The 23392-nt window shown below is 36.2% G+C and overlaps 1 protein-coding gene across 4 annotated transcripts in view; it reads left to right on the forward strand.

The window, feature by feature from the left end:
• LOC115411075 (Nance-Horan syndrome protein-like) overlaps positions 1–23392 on the forward strand; it is an 81155-nt gene that overhangs the window by 48067 nt on the left and 9696 nt on the right. For 2 of the 4 annotated variants that reach the window (XM_030123018.1, XM_030123026.1), the window contains exons 2-9: positions 17366–17518; positions 17607–17743; positions 17957–18004; positions 19286–19330; positions 19449–19484; positions 19795–19857; positions 20648–20840; positions 22722–22853. In XM_030123018.1, the coding sequence (XP_029978878.1) occupies positions 17366–17518; positions 17607–17743; positions 17957–18004; positions 19286–19330; positions 19449–19484; positions 19795–19857; positions 20648–20840; positions 22722–22853 (807 nt within the window). Of the gene's footprint in view, positions 1–3068; positions 3451–17365; positions 17519–17606; positions 17744–17956; positions 18005–19285; positions 19331–19448; positions 19485–19794; positions 19858–20647; positions 20841–22721; positions 22854–23392 lie in introns of those variants that run through there. The other 2 variants (XM_030123036.1, XM_030123030.1) reach the window with 2 other exon arrangements.

The raw sequence follows: 23392 nt of genomic DNA on the forward strand, positions 1-23392 counted from the left end.
GTGATTCTCTTGCCGTTTTTCCAGACCGCTAGGTACAACTGTCCTCTTGGGGTGGACCTGCCGGCTAGCAGGCAGCTGTAGCTTAGAGGGGGGCGGGGCAGAGCAGCTCATGGTAGCTTGCGTGCGCGTGAATTAAAACAACTCAAAATTAATAATCGTTTTTTCTCGATTACATAATTTTTGTAATCGTTGCGTCTAATAATCGAAATCGTAACTGAATTTCGATTAATTGCACAGCCCTAGTTTTTTTCTCATTTTTTTCCCCTACTATGTTCATTTTGTACCATGGGGCCTTGGAGTTTTATCATTTCAGACTTCTGCATACATTGTACATATGGAAAAACTGACAATAAAGCTGACTTTGACTTGACTTTGACTAAAAGATACAGAGTAAAAATACATTACAATTAAATTAACAAACATCCACCTGCAACCAAAACCATCTGCTGATCAAAAATGTTTGATACCTGTTGATCCACTAATCCTATCAGTTCATGTAAATAATTCATGTAAAATGCAGTTTGTCATCTTTTCATGGTCGTCAGATATGACACATCTGGACGTTCAGAGGCTCTGTAGTGAACGTGGAAACACCGTCATCTTCTACAACATTGATTCACCGTGGACTTGGATCAATGACAGTGGATGGAGACACTTGTTTTTACATTGAGTTATTGATATCTTTCTTGAAAAAGTCCCTTTTTTCTTCAGTTTTCTCCATTTTGATATAAATTTAATGAACATTTAAATTTAATATAGGAAACTGAATATAGGAAAATACAGAGGAAAATATTGTAAGAAATAGTGATAAAATGCTTAAGAAAGGTTAAATATAGAGAATAATTGATTTGGTAACTGCCACAAAAGTAAAACTTGGTCTTTATGGGTTAATGCAGGTACAGAAAAAAACAGTTAAAACAGATAAAGGAGAAAACAGCAGTCATGTAAAGCACACGCAGACAGTGGAAGAGCGAATGGGACCAGAGAGTTCAGGTGTAGGCTGTTCTGTAAAAACGTTCCATAAAAACTAAAAGCAGATTTTCAAAGGTGGGTAAAAACATGTACTTGTTGTGAAGACATGAAGAGAGGTGATCGACACGCACATCCAGAAAATGAAAGGTGTGCAGGATCCCAAAAAACTGGATGAAAAAATGAAGTAAGGTCCACACAACCTGTGAGCTCCCACAGAATTTATTTCCACAGGTGACGTTTCGGGCTGACACCCTTCATCAGACTTGTTGTGAAACCAGTCATCGGACTGAGTTTCCTGAAGGCCTCTGTAACAGGAATGTGATATTAGACTGTAGTTTCCCGGGACGAGCTTTATTAATGAGGTGTAAAGTACACTCAAGGGATTAAAATATTTTTCCAGAACCAGTTTAAGATGTAATAAAAAAACAAGACACAGGTGGTGACGCATGGTGATGAACATTCAGAGTCCGGGTGACCTGTCTGGTGGTTCGTCCTGCCTGAGCTCGGTCGTGTTGTGTCATTTTAACCCTTTCATGCACGAATTATGAGAACCTTAATCAAGATTTTTTTCCTGAATGTTTTTATTCCTCTTTAGGCATGAAAAAAACAATGCGATTGAAAATTTTCTTATGAAAAATAGATACATTTTTAAAAAGTTAAAAAAAAAAAAAAAAAACATTTAAAAAAAATAGTAATAATAATTAAAAAAAATTCTTAGGAACCTATTTTTCATGAAGTTGCAAAAATGTCCACTCAGCTGGACACCATGCATTTAATTTTTGAAGCGAAGAAAAATGCATTTACTGATAATTGCGTGAAAACTATAACTATTACATTCAGGGGAGATTTACACAATGTTATCCAATCCATGTCAGAAACGATATGTAATGTCTTAAAACTTTAATAAAGATATGTGTAAAAAAATAAATAAATAAATAAAACAACAAAATCCATGAATATACAAGAGAACAGCTGTAGAATAAGTGTCCACTGTAGTGACCAGTATACATGAAAGGGTTAAACCAAGTTTTCATGTCTTTTTGTAGAGGTGGGTCAGTTTGGTACAGCAGTAGTCACTTGAACTCACTTGGATTACAGTAATCTGATTACTTGTCCACAGTGTTTGTTTTTATACTCAAGACTCAAAAACCAGTGAAGTGTGGCCGAACTTCTGGTGTTGAAAATCTGCACTCTTTACTAAAGTGGTAGTACTGAAAAGTTGGTCACAAAAAAATTCTTATCTTGTTTGAAGTTCAAAAGGGACCACTGTCCCACTGACACAGATAAATTTAACACAGCCCAATTTAATTTTTTTCAGGAAACAGTATTTCATAAACTCAGAAAATCAGAGCAATTTTTTTTTCTTTTTTCCAGAAAACAGTATCTCGTAAACTCAGAAAAACAGAGCAAAAATTTTTTTTCAGGAAACAGTATCTCGTAAATTCAGAAAAACAGTGCCGATTTTTTTAAAACTTATTTTTTCTCGTAATTACAAGATAATTATCTCATTAATTCAGAAAAACAGCACCGAATTTAATTTTTTGTGTGAATGCAATACGCTTCCGTACAAAATTGAGTGGTGTGTTTTTAAATCCCTTGAGTGTACATATGCATACTAGACAGACCAGTAGAGGTTTTCATGTAAAGTGAAAGGATAGGTACTATACACATCATCAGTGAAAAGCTGCATAAAAACAGCTCCAAAGTTTTCTGAATGTTAAGTTTTGGCCTGAAATGATGTAATCCTGTCGCCTTGTTTTAACATTCCAGGATTGTTTTACTGGAAAAGCTTTTCCGGCGACACAAAGTCAGGTGTTCATTCTCACACACACTTAGGTCATCACTCTATGGTGGCAGCAATAGAGGGACTGAGCACGTGATACATATTCCCAGCATGCGGTGGATTAATACATTAATACTCTGTGGCCAAACCCCCCTCCCTTCACATATTACTGCATCATAAAGAGATTACGGTCAGGGACAGGCCATGCCCAGACAGGATCCTACCATCTAACGGCGGCTGAAGGGGGTGATTCAGAGGGACGTGGGATATGACACAGACACACGCTTGAGTATGTGATGAAATGTAGGTGTATCATTTCTTGCAGTTGTGATTTGGCTCTGAGCAAAACTACACATAAAGTGCCAAATAAGTTCTTGGGTACTGAGGAAACGTTCCTTTTTGGTGATGCACTGGGCCGGCTGAGGGGAGGAGAGAGCGGGGACAGCAGGTGGGTGGGTGAGGAGGTGGAGGGGGAGGGTCTGGGTCTGCAGATGTTGCTAGCCTGGATGATGGACTTGCACAGGAATGTTTTAGAAAGGGGTCTGCACATGTAAATAAGGTGAAGAACGAGCACCCTGAAGGATAAAGGAAGGAGCAATAGGGAAGCAGAAAAAGAGGAGGAGAAGATAGTGGACGACTGCAGACCATGGCTTTGGCTTGTCTGGGTCTGGGCTGTACTCCTGTGAGAGCCAAAGGTACCATCTTTGATATAAGAGTGTCGCAAAAAGCCTTTGATTCTGTGTGTAGTGTTTTAGAATTCATTCATACTGATTAAATTAGACAGTTATGTGATCGTGGTGTCAGTGTGAGAGTATGACGGGGTTGTAAAATCACATGATATTCATCTAACTATGGAGAAAAACATATAATTTTGTGTGTATTACATCATGCCATGTATTTTCAGTATAATGCAGATATGGCAGGTTGATTTGGTTAGAGGTGATTCATCAATGTGAAGTAGCATCAGAAGCTTCATAAACAAACCTGTGGTAAAAAAGTAGAGTGCAAAAGCATGAAAAAAAAAAAAAAAAAAAATGCAATTAACAATGAAACATGAATTAAAAAAGAAAAAAAAAAGAAAAGGTAAATTAAGGTCTATTTTTGTTCTCCCCCCAGTGAGTATGTTGTACAAGAATAAAAGGATTTTGCACAATAACTGACCTTTTCTTAACAACTCGTTTTGTAAATGATATTTTACCACTTGTGTTCTTCCATCATGCCTTTTCTTTAACCCTTAAATACTTTGAACTAATTCTGTGGCAACTTGTAAATATTTTTTCCTCCACATTTAACATTAATCACCATTATTTTCAGTGAAAATCAGGTATTTTCCTATATTTAAATTACTGGCTTTGCACAAGATCATAAAAGCTCAGAATAATTATTGTAGGCTGTTGTATCAGAACATAGAAAACTGAAGAAAAAGTGACTATTTCGATAAAATTCATTAACTGAACATGAAAACAAAAACTAGCGTACACAATGGCTATCAGATGTCAAACTACATGAGTTTTACTGGTGAAGCAGTGTTGCAGGAGATGACTGTGTTTCCATGTTCACTCTGGAGCCTCTAAAAAACTATCATATCTGATGCCACTGAAAGGCTGAGGACCTGCATTTTCCTAAATTATTCAAATACATGAATAGGATTAGTGGTTCAAAGATATAAAACGTTTTAGATCAGCCGGTGGTTTTGTTCACAAGTGGGTGTTTAGGTGTTTAAGGGTTAAATCAGGGCTTTCCTCATAATAATGTGAAATCAGTAAAGTGGCAAAAACTACTACATTCCAAGAAATAGCACTTGTGAAATGACCTAAACCTAAACTGAAATCACAAACTAAACTGAAAGACTAACTAAAAAGTGCAGACAAAAAGTGCACAGTTTCTCTTCTCCGACACTAGCTACTGTTTCTTCTAACAGCTGTCTACTATGACAAGATTGTGCAGCTAGTGCCATAGGGAGTGTGCTGCATGACCCAGATACACCCTAATACATTCTCCACTAATGACTTACATTCACTCACATCTGGACCAGAAAGAGAGGAAGGCGGGAGAGAGATGGGAAACCATATAGCTACAGCAAAAGAGAAAGAGAGAGAGAGAGAGAGAGAGAGAGAGAGAGAGAGAGAGCTTGAAGACAATGGCACGTGGAGACTCAGTTTTGTAAATGTCATGGATGATCACGCCGAGTTGTGATGTCTTAATGTAGTACTGCAGCGCTCCTTTGAGCTGTAAACAAGTGTGGGTTTGTACAAGAGTTGGCGTTTCCGCTGCTAACTGTGGTTTTGGATGTCGATAACAAACAGTTCATCAGCTGTCTTTGAGATGTAAACATAAAATGATTCTTATTCCATTGTTCTGGAGCACAGGTGTCAAACATGCGGCCTGGGGGCCAAATCCAGCCCGCCAAAGGGTTCAATCCGGCCCCTGGGATGAATTTGTGGAATATAAAAATTACACTGAAAATATTAACAATCAAGGATGTTAAAATAATTTTAGGTCAATTAATTCTAAAGTGGATCAGAACAGGAAAATACTATCATAATAAACTATAAATAATGAAAACTGGAAATTTGTCTCTTTGTTTTAGTGTAAAAAATGTAAAATTACTCAAAAATGTTCACATTTACAGACTAGTCGTTTACAAAATAAATGTGAATATCTGAAATGTCTTAAGAGAAGTATGTGGAAAATTTATTAATATTCTCCCTGTTATTTAATATTTTGTGTATTTGTAGATTCAGTGTGATCTCTAAGTTGTGATTCACGTGTATAAATGACAAACTAAGGTGTAATATTGTTAACATTGCACTTATTTTACTAAAGAATTTTCAGGTTGTTCATATTTGTTCATGTTATGTTCAAGTACAATTCGTAGATGTAAACTTTTTAATTACGGAATTTTAAGTGTATTTTTGCGTGTATTGTAGGATATTTAAGCATATTTAAGTGTATTTTTTATTTTACGGAATTTACTTTTTTCACTCAAAAGTTCTTATCCTATTGTTTATATTACTTTACTGGCCCGGCCCACTTTACATCATATTAGGCTGGATGTGGCCCCTGAGCTAAAATGAGTTTGACACCCCTGCTCTGGAGGTTTAAAATGTGTTTACCTTAAATCTTTAGCTCCAGTTCTTTGTTGTCTTACAGTCAAACTCACCATTAAAATACTGTCCTAGTTTTCCTCTACATAGGGGACAGACGCTAAAGTCTGCATCTTTGAGTACTTAGAAAAGCGCTAGATAAAACCGATGTATTATTATTATTATTATTATTATTATTAAGTGCACATACATTACTTACATTACTCTAAAGCAGGGGTGTCAAACATGCAGCCCACGGGCCAAAACCGGCCCACCAAAGGTTCAAATCCAGCCAATCTGGGATGAATCTGCAAAGTGCAACAATTACACTGAAGATATTAAGAGTCAAGGGATGAACTTGTTTTAGTTCAGGTTCCACATACAGACTAATGTGATCTACAGTAAAATAATAGTATAATAACTTATAAAAAAATTATTCTAAATGTTCCTCTTGGTTTAATGTTTAAAAAATATTACATTGTGTCTGTAAATATTGAAAACTCCAAATTTTTCTCTTTCTTTGAGCGCAAAAAAACCCCCCATTAAGTTATGAAAATATTTACATTAACAAACTATCCTTTAACAATGAAATGTGAATAACCTGAAATGTCTTAAGTGCAATTTTAACAATATTCCCTTTGTTATTAAATGTTTTGGGTCTTTTTTTTTTTTTTTTTTTTTAATCTGATCCATCATGCACATGTATAAATAAGTTTAGGGATAACATTGTTAAAATTGTACTTTAAAAAAAAAAAAAAAGAAATACCATAATTATATTTTGGGGTCATTTTTGTTTGGGTAGTTTGCAAATGTAAATATTTTCAGAATTTGATGGGGGTTTTTTGCACTAAAATAAAGAGACAAATTTGGAGTTGTCATTATTTATAGGTTATTATGCTGTTACTTTACTTGAGATCAAATTGGACTGAATGTGACCCTGAAAGAAAATGAGTTTGACATTCCTGCACTAAAGTAACATACATTAGGTAGTACCTTGTTAAAACCGTATAATAAATACAGTCTGCAATCATATGACCTTAAATGTAGTCTATTTTATGTAGTGGTATTGTAAACAGGTCTGTGTGCCCCTGTAACTCCTAAATGCAGGTCTGTATCGTCCTCTGGTCCTCTTAGATGGATTCTAGGTTACTTTTCATGATACTGGGAGATTTTTGTGATTTTCTGAGAAGCGACACCATTGTTGTAAAAACAAATACACATTCTACATGAGAATATCTGTCAACAAGATCCATATCTTGCTGATGTGGAAACAGAACCAAAACTGAGGGCGTCGCCCATATTTGATGGGTGTTTCTGTCCTCAGTTTTGAACATATGATGTAATGTGGGACTGAGTCTCATTGTTCATTCCTTTTTCATATAAGACCTGTTCATCCTCAGTCTGATAGTGATACTGATGGTGCTGACAGTGAAACTGAATCCACTCCACCCCACGTTACAACATAACAGACGGTGGAAACTCCTGGGACTATGTTTTAGATTTATATTATGTTTTTTCTAAATTTACAAGATAGTGGACTTAATCTATATGACAGAAAAGCAAAGCAAGGGTCTTTAATCTCTGACTGTCTTGTCAATATCAGTCTGTATTTTAGTTCCTTTTTGACTAAATGTTAAAATGTTTTGGTTTTAAAGGATAGTGACAAGTGTACAGTCCAGTGTAGCCGCTTTTTAAGGATCATCTGCATCAGCATTATGACCACTCTGTAGACCAGGGGGGTCAAACTTAGTTTAGTTCAGGGGTCACATACACAATATGATCTGAAGTGAGCCGGACCAATACAATAATTACTATGAAAAGTCTATTTACATTGTGAAAATATTTACATCTACAAAGCTTCCTTAAAAATGTGAACCTGAAATGTCTTAATTTAAAAAATTACCTTTTTTTTTTTTCTTTTACACTATTTTGCCTCAGCTTCTCATTTAGACATGTAGGCTATATTACAACTTACAGATCACAGTGGATCTACAAATACACAAAACATTTAACACCAGGCTGATTATTGTTATAATTGCACTTACTTTTTAAAAAACATTTCAGGTTGGTTGTTTTTGTTTAGGTAATTCACATTTTTTGGGAGAGGATAGTTTTAGTCCTGTAATTTTACTTTTTTTTACAATAAAACAAGAGAAAAGTTTGAAGTTTTTATTATTTATAGGTTATTATGATAGTATTTTACTGGCCCGACCCACTTTAGATCATATTGGTCTGAACTAAAATGATTGTTAAAATCTCCTGTGTAATTTTACATTTCACAAATTCATCCCATAGGCCGGATTGGACCCTTTGGTGGGCTGGTTTTGGCCCACAGGCCGTATGTTTGCCACCCGTGCTCTAGACCATATACTGTTCCCATATGAACCTAACTTTGATGAAAATATGAATGGTGGTCAATGGAGAAAGACAATTGCGTCACTATTCACAAATATGTTGTTAATCAGTTTAAAAAAAGATAATTTTCCAGGTCATGAATGTTGTGGTTTGTGACAAAGATAGTAAAGATAGTTTTCACACAAAACCAGATGTTAATTTTGTGTGAAATGGCCCAAATGTGGACAGAATCCAACACTAAAAGAGCAGCTACCATGGTCAATTTTACCTCATTCTCTGAGAGTGAGCTGAAACTACACTACAGTCTGATTATAATGAAGCTACAGAAACATTTTCAACAATTCTGAGCAGATCATAGGAGACTGAAGAAAACATTTATGATTATGTAACTTCTGTAACTTTCAGGTATAGGCTTAGATGTTTTCATAGTTTGATATTTCAACAGTTTTACAACAAACTGACTTTTTCAACATGTAAAATTAGCTTTTAAATTGTTAATTATGTGTAAATGAACATCTGGGTCCAGTCAAGCGGTAACACATGGATACATTTTGTGTTCAAGTTTGTTTAGGTGAAAAATGTGAAATTACTGCTCAGTAACATGTGGACTTGAAACAGACAGTTATTTAAGCTTTATGCAAAAATTCAAAACATATGGTTCTAGACAGAAATTGATATCAAGTAGGACAAAACCTTTTAGATATTATGTTCAACTATGCTGAAATTAAATTTTGGAGTAAAATATTGAAAAGTCTCATACGTAGACAGGCTGCCATAGTAACACGTAGATGAGTCTTTACCATTGTATGCATCGCCCAAAATGATAAAAGATCATTACTTTCTGAAAGTTTAAATATCTATCTTATAACATGAAAATTTAAATTTGGTATTTTTGTGGCAACACGTCGACAGAGCCTTTTAAGCAGCTCACAAATGTTCAAACTCATAAATATCAATAACATTCACAAAATAATGAAAATCTAATACTTGAAACTTAACAGTCATCTGTATAACTGACAGATTTAATCAATTTTCAAATTTTTTAGATATGATTTTTAGCGTCAAATTGCAGCTATGGCCATGGTGTAAAAAGTACAATCAATTAAATTGGTTCTAACTTTTTTTCTACAAGTGGTACTTTTAAAAGGATAACAGTTTCATAAAATAGAGATCTTTAGCTAAAAAAAATGAGCCCACTTGATAAATGATGTGTACAAATTTAGTTTATCATGTTGATGTTCACTTTCGCTAGAGCGAACCCATATGTCAAACAGGGAAAAAAAAATATTTGTCCCTCATCATTGACTGTAATAGAATTTTTCCCAAATAAGGTTCCACGGTGACAATTAAATGGGGCAGGACTTTGGCTAATTACACTATATTTCTAATAACTTTGTTGCACTCCTTTGTACCCCCTCTCCTCTCCTCAGCATGTAAGTCAAGCTGCATCTGCAGATTTTAAGATGAAAAAAAAAAAAAAACAGTATATAGTCAGAAGAAGGACAACAATACAGACACACTCTATACGTCTATGCTGTTACATGATAGTAATGGGTGGCTGCCAGACGAGGTTTCATTAGTTACACAAAAGGAAGAAGAGGTGCAAGGCGGCGAGGACAAAGCACCAAGTGGTCAAATGAAAAAGACCAGATTACCTCTGTGGGTGATTTTATTTGTGTGTATTTTGTAGAAGTATATCTGCGGTCTGACAGTGGATGGTAGACTTATCACATGGGGCCTGGTTTACATCTAGTTTGTTTGGGTGATGTTAACCTCCTCAGACCCAGCTATGGGTTTTCTGTCCACATTTGTGGACAAGAGTTTCACAACTTTATACAAAAAAAAAAAAAAAAAAGAACTGTCCACCACAAAGGACATTCCATAAAAATTTTAAAAACTGCATCTGAAAAAACTATTGCTGTAATGGTGCGAGTACAAACACAGAATCCAAATGCAGAACTCAAACGCCAAAAATATAATTCAAAAGGTTTATTTATCACACACAGGTGAAAAATAATGAACAGTGACAGAATCTTGAGGATAATGGTTGGTGATATCCTTCTCTGATTCGTTCTCTGGATCGGGGGCGACAGCCCGTCTCCCCGTACGGTTTTTGGGGTGTTTCTCCCGACTAGGGAGAAGCAAAGGGAGGTCAGGGACGGAAACAGGTCATACACAGGTAGGCAAATACTCGGGCGACAGGACATAAGGACAAGACAAAACTCACGTACCGGTAGTCAGGGCGAGAAGGTCAAAACCAGGAATCAGGAGAGGCAGACAAAACCAGACAGGGAGCAGGCAGAAGACGAAAAACCGAGGGATCCAAAAACAGGCAGGCAAACAAACAAACGAGGTCAAGAACGCTGGTCTGAACTGCTAGAGTTACAAACTGGCGACTGACAAAAGGAAGAGACAGGGTTTAAATACACAAAAGGGAGGGAAGACAACTAGACACAGGTGGAGCAAATCAGGGCGGAGACAGGTAATCAGGTCAGAGGTCAGGATGAACGGGGAACAGGAAGTAAAGACGACAGACAAGACACATGAGGGAAGACTTAACAAAATAAAACAGGAAGTGACAAACAAAAACACAAAGAACAGACAAAACCAGACTAGCGTTTGGCAGCAGGTGTGACAATTGCATCATGATGTGTCCAATATAGGCACTTATTTAATAAAAAAACAAAAAAAAAGCTTGCTGATATTTCCTGGGTCTCAGGAGGTTAAAGGGTAGGAGATGTTTTCCTGGAGTATTTTTTACTTTATTGCTTAAAATCTCCTTCACACCCCGATTGCAACCAATTAATTAAAGGCTCTAACACAAAAATTTAAAAAAATGTAGTCACCTGTGGAACAGACAGGGCTGAAAAAACACCGTCCAATCATTTTAACCGGCCCATCGAAACGATTGAATGGTGATATGTCTATCAAAGTCAACTGCCATTTGTCCCTCCCCCCTCTGCGAGTGCAATCAATACAATGGAGGTGTGGCTTCAGGGGGGGTCTGAAGAAAGGGGTTTGGACTTTTGAATTGTGTATTTTCAAAATGTAGCTGCTCAACCCATTTTTTCCTGGATCTCCTACCCTACCTTTAAGAAACAAAAGAACCACAATGTGTTTTACATTCAGTTCACGTCTAACCTCCATTTAAGCCAGTGTGGTTTCCCTCAGTTGCAATGATGTCGACAAAGACATTTCTCACCAAATTAAGCAAAGTTCAAATCCAAATATTTAGTGGAATCAGGTGCACACTGAGGTGAAATCAATGTCTTGAAATGTTCAATGTGAAACCTGAGATTTTGTCAAAGATTAATGGAAGAAAAAGAACAAAGCGTTACAAAACATGCCCTGGATACTTCAATAGTAATTGGACACTTGACTTTACATGATTATGATGTGAAAGCATGTTTGTAGCAGGAAGAGGAAGAGAAGAGAATGGAAAAGGAAGAGAATGAAGGAACGACAAGAAGAAAGAGGAGATGAGAGAAACAAGTGTGCTGACAGGAAGTGGAGCCACAGAAACAAATCTACTAATTTAACTGTCACAACAAGTAGGTCAGCACCATAGAAAGACTGTTTTCAAAGAAACTCCCCTGATCCTGGTTTCACTGTTTTACTACTACTACGCTCTTTTCTCTGTTTTAATTCAGACGATAAGGAAATATGTATCAAAAAGGGTAAATTAAAGTGTCAGGTTTTTGTTGTTTTGTTAATTTAATGAGTAAAAAAACCTACTTGAGAATATCCAACAATTCTCCTCAGAAATCCCATAGTTTGGATTCCTTTAAAGTAAAATAAAAAATGTCATTACTTTTTATCTCAAAAAACTGTGCAAAAGTTATTTCATGAAATCATTTGACTACAACGCAAATGATCTCTATACTTTTTGTGTGCTGTACTGTACTGTTATAAAACTGCATTTCCTACTTAGTGATTTCATGAATGTCAAGGGTTAGGATGTGATATGATATGCAAAATGAGAAAAAAACATTGCAGTGATTCACTATGTAACACTCTTGAAAACACTGTGTAATTGTTTATTTAGCATGAATAAAATAGTCGTCTGTGCTTCCTTAACCTGGGACTTTACCTCAGCCTAATGCTGTCGGTGCTGATTTGATTGCAGGCAAATACGAGCCTTGATGAGCAATGAAAGGTTGCCTGGCTACTGATGTACAGTGTAGCATTCAAGGACACAAGTGTGTTTTGAATTATGACTTAAAAGAGAGAAACAGGATTTGTCATAAAAGCTAAAGGGGCTCCGAGAGCGGATAAAAGAGATGGATAATCACAGGGCTTCTTTCCCCCTCCTCATCTGTAAATCAACTACTCTGATCTCTGGATATAAAAGTTAGACCATCTCAGATGTGTATACATCATTCATGATGGAGGAGATTTGTGATTTGTGTCGACTCTATTAAGAGCAGAAATGAACGTGGTTTGCAGTTGTGTGAGGTTGCAGAGGTGAGGTGGCTTTAAGTGCCACCTGCTGGTTTGTCATGGCCAAATGCTTTCATGTCCAACACAGACGCTGTAATATTCTGCACATGCATCTGTCGACTGGACTTTTACTCTTTTTCATGAGTTTTGTTTCATTTTTTAGACTGTGTTGACATAATGTGGTGCATTTTCCTGTTGGTTGATTATTGTAAAAGCTGGTCTGGGTCTGTGAAGATCTTCCATTACTGTCTCCTCTCTGGTTCATTACATTGGGTTACAAAAAAAATGTTTTTTGCAAGTTGTCTAGGTTTTTTCAACTGAATTAGGACCATTTTGCACCGCTAAATCCAAAAATGACATCTGTGTTTCTCAATCAGGTCAGGTTTTTTTGCTAATTTGATTTGGAAAAATTTGATCTTCTCACAAAATTGATTACATTTTTGTGACTTTATCAGTTGATTTTTTTATATAGTTCTCACCCAAAATAGGTTTTAAGAGAAAAAAAATCATTTGATCACTTGATTCCTGTTAGGTACAATGGTGTATTCACTGCAGATGTAGCAGAATACGTCAGGCTTATTTTTGCAAGATCTTCTAGTCAAAGCCATTTCATTCACCTGTAATATTAAAAAAAACAATCATAAATTGGCAAAAGTAAAATCTTCAGAACTTGTTTATTGCAAGAAATATGAAAGAATTTTGTATCATATGATGTGAAAATGCCCATAAATGTAAGCAAAAATGTTCAAAAGCCAATATGTAGCATAGTTCAGAAAGTTGACCTGATTGAGCAAAATGAATGTGATTTTTGGATTCAGCACCAAAATTATCCGAAATCAGCTCAAAAAACTTAAACAATAAATTTGTTGTTGACCAGTGTTATGGATCAGGTCGTGTGAGCCATGGCTTTTAGATGACAAAGCGATTCTCTGCTTAATGAACCAAGTCTCAAAACCATGTTTTGGCACTTTCTGTTTAGAACAGAATAATGCAGTGCAGTATACTCTGTTATATATCTGTTATTTAATAATGTACGGTGAACTGAGATTGTTTTCAGAAGCTTTGAAATTTCTGCTTTTGCTGTTTTATAGAAGTTCCTTTTTAAACTCCAGTTTAATAGTTTCTATCCGGAAAAAGCTGATAGTTGAGTAATTAACCACAAGAAACCTATGTGATTATTAAAGTATCTTTGTCAGTATATTTTACATCCAAAACACACTGATGTTGACTCTGCACAAACCCATCACTAGCTGAACATGCAGAATCACACCACATACTTCAGACTGGAAGCAGTGGGCTGCCAGAGGAGCAAGATGTGCCTTGCTCAAGGGCATATTAGCCAACAATTTTCCTGCTAGTCCTTTGAATGAAACTGGCAGCCCTTCCAGGGAATCAAACTGGCAACCCTTTGGGCATAAGCTTCTTCCCCAACCTTCTAGGCCAAGGCTGCCCCATGTGTTATAGATATAGGAGAAGTGAGACTTAAATGTTTTAAGCACTTATCTGGCACCAAGGTCAGCCATTCCAGGTGACGCTTAGTATAATGTATTAGTCCAGGGCTGTCAAACTCATTTCAGTTCAGTTCCACATTCAGCCCAGTTTGATCTGCAGTGGGCTGGACCAGTAAAATAATAACTGAAAAAAGTAAAATTATACTATGATCAGGTTTACATCTACAAAGTTTCCTTAAAAATGTGAATAACAAGAACAACTTGAATTCTCTTAAGAAAAACAAGTGCAATTTTAACAATATTAGGCCTCAGTTTATTAGACACATGTGCATTACAATCACACAAAACATTTAGTAACAGGCAGAATATTGGTAAAATTGCATTTACTTTTCTTAAGACATTTCCATTTGTTCGTATTTGTTCATGTATTACTGATTTTTGTAAAATTATAGTTTGGTAATGTAAACATTTTCATGTAATTTTACATTTTTACACCAAAAAAACAAAGAGAACATTTGGGGTTGTCATTATTTATAGGTTATTATAATAATATTTTACTGGACTGACCCACTTGAAATCTAATTGGTCTGTATGTGTCTGTATGTGGAACCTGAATTAAAATGATTTTGACACCACTGATAGTTAATATCTTCTGTGTAATTTTTGCATTTCACAAATTCATCTTGCGGGCCATATGTTTAACACCTGTGTGTTAGTCCAATTATCCTTCATACTCAGTGAATCAATGGATGGACTGAAATATCCATTTATTATCGATATATTTAGAGCAGGGGTGTCAAACTCATTTTAGTTCAGGGGTCACATTCAGCCTAATATGATATAAAGTGGGCCAGACCAGTAAAATAATACAAATATTAGGATAGGAACTTATAAATAATGTCAACTCCAAAGTTTTCTCTATGTTTTTGAGTGAAAAAAGTAAAATTCCATTATGACAATGTTTACATCTACGAACTGTACTCGAGCATAACATTAACAACTAGAAGCACTCGGAGAGCGCAGACCTCCGCCAAGGCTGATCAGTGCCCCCCACCCCGTGGGCCCCCCCACCCCCGATCACACCAAAATTTAATCATTTCTTCCTTATCCCATTTCCAACAAACCCAGAAAATTTCATCAAAATCTGTCCATAACTTTTGGAGTTATGTTGCACACTAACGGACAGACAAACAAACAAACAAACCCTGGCAAAAACATAACCTCCTTGGCGGAGGTAAATATGAACAACCTGAAAATTCTAACAAAAAAATAAGTGCAATGTTAACAATATTATGCCTTAATTTATCATTTATACACGTGCATCACAACTTACAGATCACAGTGGATCTACAAATACACAAAACATTTAGTAACAGGCAGAATATTGTTAAAATTCCACATTTCAGACATTTTTTGTAAAAGCCCAGTCTTTAAATGTAACCATTTTTGTGTAATTTTCCTTTTTTTACACTAAAACAAAGAGGAATATTTGCAGTTTTTATTATTTATAGGTTATTATGATAGTATTTCACTGGTCTGATCCACTTTAGATTGAACTGACCTAAAATGATTTTAACACCATTGATTGCTTATATCTTCAGTGTAAATTTTGCATTTTACAAATTCATCCCATGGGCCGGATTTGGCCCCCGGGCCGCATGTTTGACACCTGTGATTTAGAGCCTTCACTTGGTTATTTTCCTTTCGGCTGTAGTGGCAGTGCTGGTCGTCTTGGGAATGATCCTACACACCCTTATTTTCAAAGTTTCGAATGTTCTTCTTGGCAGAATAATTCAAGCTCAACAAGGTCCAATGGGAAGTGTTGGTGCCTGTGCTTTATTGGGTTCAGGTTTGGTAACTTCCCCAGTGGTATACTTGGGCTTAAAGTTTTGTTGCTATGCAAACCTTTGCACCAACAGTCTGAAAGGTTTTCACTGAGGATTGCTCTATTTCTTTCTGCACCCATCTTCCCTTCAGTCCTGGTTACCCTCTCAGTTCCTGTTGCAGGAAAACATCTCCACAGTATAATGTTGCCACCACATGACTGTAGGGATGATATTAATGAGGTGCTGCTCAGTGCCTGGTTTCTTCCACATACTACTGGGAATTGTGGTCAGATCAATCCTCACTTCATCAGACTACACAATCTTTTAGCTGCAAGACTGGATAGTCTACGGACAATCTTCCCTCAAACTGATAGGTTGGAATTCACTCTGACATAAAACATCAATTGCAGGACCTTCTGAGTAAGATGCACCAGATCTTTATTCTGAATGCTGTGACAAAGGCTTTGAATACACATACATGGGATATTTTACCACCAAAGGAGCTTTAATCAGTGTTTCTGAGTATGTACCTAAATTGTACAGAATAATTCAGTTTCATTTTTCATAAAGTAACAAAACATGTATCTGCTTTTTACAGAGTATCTAGTCATAGATTCATAGCTGAAAGTAATCATAGGATGATTCTCAAACCTATGAAAAAAAAAAAGCTCTGAGAACCTCCCAAATGTTCTGTATGTTATAAAGCCTTAAACATCAAGATAACCAACTGCAAAACAGGCATCTAGCCAAGATGCAGTGGCCCTCAGATCATCAGGTTAAGGATTTTCTATCACTGCCTAAACCTGAAACCTTGTCTTAAAAGACCTGTACGAAGAGGAAAAGAACAGGGGTTCACCCACAGCATCTACAAGGTTGAAAAATGAGTGTTGTAGTAGTCGACACTGATTCGTGAGTACTGGTGAGACCAGTCTTGAAAACACTTTTATGGTGTTGGTCTTGTCTCAGTCTCAGCCACATTTTTACTTGGCCTTTGCTCAGTCTCTGGATTTTATATCAAGGCCAGTAAACACCTCATCTACAGAGAATTGCCTGTGCAGTGTTTTACTTGTTAATATCATTTTTTGCTGACTCTTGATTATACACTGGAAACCTAAAAGAAAAAATGCACATCAACCTTCAGTCTCCATCATGACTTGGCCTTGGTTTACCTGGTAGTGACTACAACACTACAAAAAACACAGCATGTTCTTATGTTTTTTTTTAACAAATTACACAAAGATGGTTAACTGGTATCAAGTCTGGACCAAACAGAACCATACTTTTTTTTTTTTTTTTACCAGCAGTGTTTCTCAGACAAGAAGAAAACCAGAATTTGTAGAGACACGGACAAAATTCTGTATTAGATTAGAAAAACACTGCTTTTAAAATATATGATGCCTTCAACTGTGTAAAACCACTTTCATTAACTAATGTTTCATGTCTTTCTGTTAGCGGTGTCAAACCTGGACATAGAGAGCAAGTTGTCGGTCCACTATCAGGCTCCATGGCACCAGCAACACAACGTATTTCATCCCTGTACCCGGCCACCATGTTTGGAGGAGCTGCACAGAAATGCTCAGCTCAGTCTCAGAGCCTTGCACCGAGGTGAGAGACGTCAGTGCTCAATACACAGTTGAACAGTTATGATCATATGCATGTGGTCATGCTTGGTTTGTTTTGTTTGTTTAAATAGACGAACAACAGCATCAGAGGTCGACAAGTCGGGAGAGGAACAGGGTGACCATCTCCATCTCGGTGGCACCCCCCATGCCGACCTTCCCTTCACCTCACACCATCCGCAGGCAGCAGAGAAGTCGCCTCGCAAGAGCAGTAAGTACAATGAACCAATCAGGAAGTGGCCTTTTAAGGACCTTCACTTCAACTACATTATAAACTACATCACTACTATAAGAAGTTAAACATGATGATGATATTGGTGCTCATTTTTCACCATTTATCCAATTTGTTTTGCATGTTTTTTCTCTAGAATTAACAAATATTTCTCAGTAATCTGACACGGTACCTTATTCTGTTGTCATACAGCAAGAGAGAGCAGAGAGGGAGCAAGAGTTAGACTATCAACCCAGAAAGGTAAGGCCAAAGTATTTATACTGTATCTGTAGGTGTCTGGTGTCCAGAGGCCTGGATCAGATAGCTGGATTGAGGGTTTAGGAAGGTAACTTATGCTTCAGCTCAGGATAAGGTGGTTAACTTCTAAATCTCCATGGTAACTTACCCTGCAAACATGACCTGCTCCAGATAGTGGCTCTAAAATCATCTAAAAGTACCTTCTACTGACTACAACTGACCAACTGATTCTCTGAGAAGATCCCGTTGAACTCTGTGTGCAGATTAAAAAAAGGGAAAACTGTGAGGACAGAGCTTTACAGACCATCCAAGACCCTGGACTGTGTTTTGATATAACATAATATGAGCTAAAACAGAGAGATGAGTCTTACACACTGCAAAAATCAAAATCTTACCAAGTGTGTTTTTGTCATTTCTAGTCAAAATATCTCATCACACTTAAAATAAAACATAATCACCGAAAGAGTAACTTGTAAGTGAGATATAAGAACTTATTTTTAGACAACAGATCTTGAAAATCTTAATTCAAGAAATCTTAGCAAGATAATTTTCACTTGTTCCATTGGCAGATTTTTTTTTTTTTGCTTGAATTAAGCAAGAAAATATCAAATTAAACAAAAAAAAATCTGCAAATGGAGCAAGTCACAAGTGTTTGCTCCTGGAGGATTCTGTTGGGTTTCTGTAAATTTGATTTGATTTTGATTTGATAAAGCATTTTGTGACTCTGTCTGTGAAAAGTGCTCTATAAATAAAATTTACTTACTTACTAAGTGAAAATGATCTTGGTAAGCTTTCTTGAAATAAGATTTTCAAGATCTATTGTCTAAAAATAAGTTCTTATATCTCACTTACAAGTTACTCTTTAGGTGATTATGTCTTATTTTAATTGTGATGAGATATTTTGACTAGCAATGACAAAAATACACTTGGTAAGATTTTGTTTTTGGAGTGCATACTATTAAATTACATCTGAGGAGCACATTCATATAGCAGAAGAAACAACTGTTTTAGTTAAATGGACTTGTGCCTTAATAATGTAGCCTTGAGTATAATATCAACTCACACATTTTCAGTTTTTTGTATCTGGTTATAGTTTGCTCTTCTTGTGAGAAATGTGCTGCTGATCTGCCAAATGTTTTGTATTGTCGGGCCAGGTAACAGACAGAGATCTTGGCTGTGTTTAACATGCTTTGCGATACAGGTCCCAGGTATAAACCGTCACGTTACATTCTGCTCATCTTGTTTGTCGCACTAACTTAATATTTTTCTACAAACTTCCTAAAGGAGAGGACAGTAAAAGAAACGGAGATCCAGACTATACAGAGAAAAGTAAGAAAACTTACTACAAAAAATATACAAATCATCAATAACTGTACTGCTAAAAGATGTCCCAAACTTAACATGTTTGTACACTCAGTAATAATTCTTCATGTTTCTGCTGTCCTAGGAGAGATCAGGAAGAGAAGCAGAAGTTCAAAGAAAGGTAAGAAAGAATAAAGCACAATCCTTTATAGCAGACACATACAGAAAAGGTTTTGTATACCATGTGGTAGCTCTGAAAAATAGATACCTAGGATATGTTTTTTGTAGTATCAAGACTTGAATATTTGAGGACATTCAAGGAGGTGTCGTGTAAAACCAGTCAAACATATGATTGAACTGAACTGAGAAAAGAGCCAATACACTGTTCAGTATATATCATTCATATTCATTATAATCTGTTGGCTCACTCATTTATCATAATACCATTGCTCTGTTGTTTTGTATTTCTTTTCCGTACTTTGTGTTCATAGTTTGCGTGCTTTTACTCACTTCACCCAATTGATGGTTGCAACTTCATTCCATGGAATAGAAAGGTATCAAGCATATATTTAATTTTTACTTCATGTATTGACGTATTTTGTTCTGTCTTTCTCTGTTTTCTTGTTCTTCTGTTTTTCACTCATCTACTTTGATATTGTTTTTGCACTTAAATACATATATTAACCCTTTCATGCATGAATTATGAGAACCTTAAGCAACATTTTTTTTTTTCCTCAGTGATTTTTTTCCTCTTTAGACATGAAAAAAAAAAAAAAATAGTGTGATTTAATTTTTTATGAACCTAACCCAAAAATGTCCACTCAGCTGGACACCATGTGTTTAATTTTTTGAAGTAAAGAAACATGCATTTATTGACAAACTGCGTGAAAACTATGAAATAAAAACATTTTTAAACGCTGCTAATCTGATGTTTTCTCACATTTTAACATACTATATTACCTTCACTCGGATAATATGCAAAAAACTCCCCAACTTTTTGTTAAAAAAAAAAACAAAAAAAACTTAATTACAGTCTAGTAACAATTAACAATTGATTTACACTCAAATATGTTACTGCAGTTCAGGTTTATCAAGAACAGGAAAGTTACAGTAATGGTATGAATTGCAGTGTATGAAATGATGCATAAGTGTCCACTGTGTCGGCTGATATGGAACTAAAACAACAAAACCCATGAATATACAAGAGAACAGCTGGAGAAGAACTGTCCACTGGAGTGACCAGTATGCATGAAAGGGTTAATTCATATGTCTGTGTTTGTACTAAGACACTTAGTCTATCCAAGTAGGCTGCTGTCCAAGTAAGCACCTATATGTCTCTGCCAGGCTACCTCGACAGGAGACAGTGATGGAGGTGAGGTTTTGGGAGGCCACAAGGCCAAAGCTTCAGCCACCAATGCCCCCGCAACACAGGACAAACAGACTAACTGGTCCAAGGAGAATCAGCCTGCAGGGGATCAGAAGTCGACTGGCGACCCTAACTCCATCTCCTCCTGCATTATTCCCATTAATGTCACAGGTAAGGTGACACTTAAATGGTGTCTTTGTAAGGATCAGAACATCCTGACCTTAAAGGGGTTATATGTCATACCATTCCAGTCTCAACAGCAGGGTCAAGTCAATTACACTGGGTTACAAAAAAATGTTTTTTGCCAGTTGTCCAGGTTTTTTCAACTGAATTAGGACCATTTTGCACCGCTAAATCCAAAAATGACATCTGTTTTTCTCAATCAGGTCAGGTTTTTTTGCTAATTTGATTTGGAAAAATTTGATCTTCTCACAAAATATAATAATTAATACCAAAATAAGATTGGTAAGCACACTTTATGAAACTTGTAACTTGATTCCTGTTAGGTACAATGGTGTATTCACCGCAGATGTAGCAGAATACGTCAGGCTTATTTTTGCAAGATCTTCTAGTCGAAGCCATTTCATTCACCTGTAATATTAAAAAAACATTAATCATAAATTGGCAAAAGTAAAATCTTCAGAACTTGTTTCTTGCAAGAAATATGAAAGAATTTTGTATCATATGATGTGAAAATGCCCATAAATGTAAGCAAAAATGTTCAAAAGCCAATATGTAGCATAGTTCAGAAAGTTGACCTGATTGAGCAAAATTAATGTGATTTTTGGATTCAGCACACCAAAATTATCCGAAATCAGCTCAAAAAACTGAAACAATAAATTTGTTGTTGACCAGTGTAATCAGAGCACATTTACGACTACCAAAACCTCCATTTGTATCCACAGACGGTATCACTCACTGAATAAAATACAAAGCTCATTGTTTATATACATCTGTAATATGGTATCAACATTTCTTCTCCAAATTAGAACTCATAGCCAGTTATTTTGATAGTTGTCGTCTTATAACCTTCAAGAGCTGCATTAGCTGATAGTAGACATCTGTTAGCTTAGCTCTGTTTTAGATAGAAAGCAGCCACAGTAAAACCACACATCACCTCAGCTGTCTGTAGCTGCACTAATGACTGTTTGGAATTGTCTAAACAAGGTCAGAACTGTCAGTTTAGTCTGAAATGTGGATCAACAAGAAGAAATGCTGAAATTCCAGCATCAAACTCCATTCTTTTCCTTTACTGCTGTGTCCAGTGGTGAAAACAATAACAGTGCTTCTAGCTTTTATCGCTTTCTTTGACCCTAAAAGTTGTTGCTTTGCGGTACTTATCCCACCCTGTCACTTTCTGATGCTTTGGTTAAAGGCCACATTACCGTCTTTGGCATAACTTCAGAATTCTTTATTCTAAACACAGGTTATTTTTTGATATTGAAAGTATAAATATGACACATACACATAGCCCCGTTACCTCTCACCTGTGAACTAAATTAGCTGCAGACACACCTTACACAAACCTCTCACTGTATTTTTGAACATGAATGAATGTAATATACTGTTAAATAAACTAAGACAGAAAAGAACACTAAGAAGTGTTTCCACTCTGCTTTCATTTAAACAGAAATTCTCACAAAAAGACACTCATAAGGTAGAAGGGTATACCATTACTACTTGAATTTCTCTTGTTATTATTGAAGTATCTATCTATCTATCTATCTATCTATCTATCTATCTATCTATCATTATAAACCTTGATTCTAGTCTTTCGTTTATATGATTAATTGACATGACATCAGCTTTATATGGCATACGAGGGAAAGTCAAAAAGTTCTCAGACAAATGTAATAAAAAGTTTATTTATCAAAATAACAAAAATATTTTCCTACATAAGCATCCATTAGAGTCTAAACACTTTGCGATCTGTGTTTCCATCGGTAGATTCCTTCTTTGTAGAACTGCTGGGGCTGTCTGAGTCTTTGTCTTTGACATTTGTATGAAAACTTTTTGACTCTCCCTCATATGTCTTTTGTGTTTTTACTGCAGGAGTCGGTTTTGACAGGGAAGCGAGTGCTCGTTGCTCTCTTGTCCATTCCCAATCAGTTCTTCAGAGGAGGAGGAAGCTGAGGAGGAGGAAGACTATCACCGGAATACCCAAAAGAGTACAACAAGATATGGGTATGTTATAGAGTATGCCCACATTTTAATGGAACATGTTTTACCTTAGGGAAAAAGGTTGTGCGATGATTTCATTTGGTTTCATAAAGAATTTTGTGACTAAGTTAGCTGCAGATAAATGAGTGAACTGCTAGTCTCAAAATCATGTATAAACAATACATGTCTACGCTGCTTATTTGGCCTCACTAACACTGTTCCTGTAGTTTACAGAATGCTGTTTCAGTGGGAACTTTGACTGCAGTGTGCAGTTTCAGCATGATATCATGACTTGCGTAAATATACATGCTAGGGACGGGAAGATTATCCGATACATACCAATACGCCGACACACGCATGCACGATCCGAGTACAACGGGAGAGAAGCTGCAAGTGAATGAAAAGTTTGGAATGATATCGTGATGCATCAGTTTTTGAATGTTTGTATCAATAAAATTCGATCCGCTCAATAGAATATATTTTTACTCTCATTTAAAAGTGTTACTCTTTATTTGAGTAAAGTTTTTCTTTTCTTCAGACCCACGTTAACGTGCGCCGTGGAC

The sequence above is a fragment of the Sphaeramia orbicularis genome, chromosome 3 (genome assembly GCF_902148855.1).
Source record: "Sphaeramia orbicularis chromosome 3, fSphaOr1.1, whole genome shotgun sequence".
Classification (NCBI taxonomy): domain Eukaryota; kingdom Metazoa; phylum Chordata; class Actinopteri; order Kurtiformes; family Apogonidae; genus Sphaeramia; species Sphaeramia orbicularis.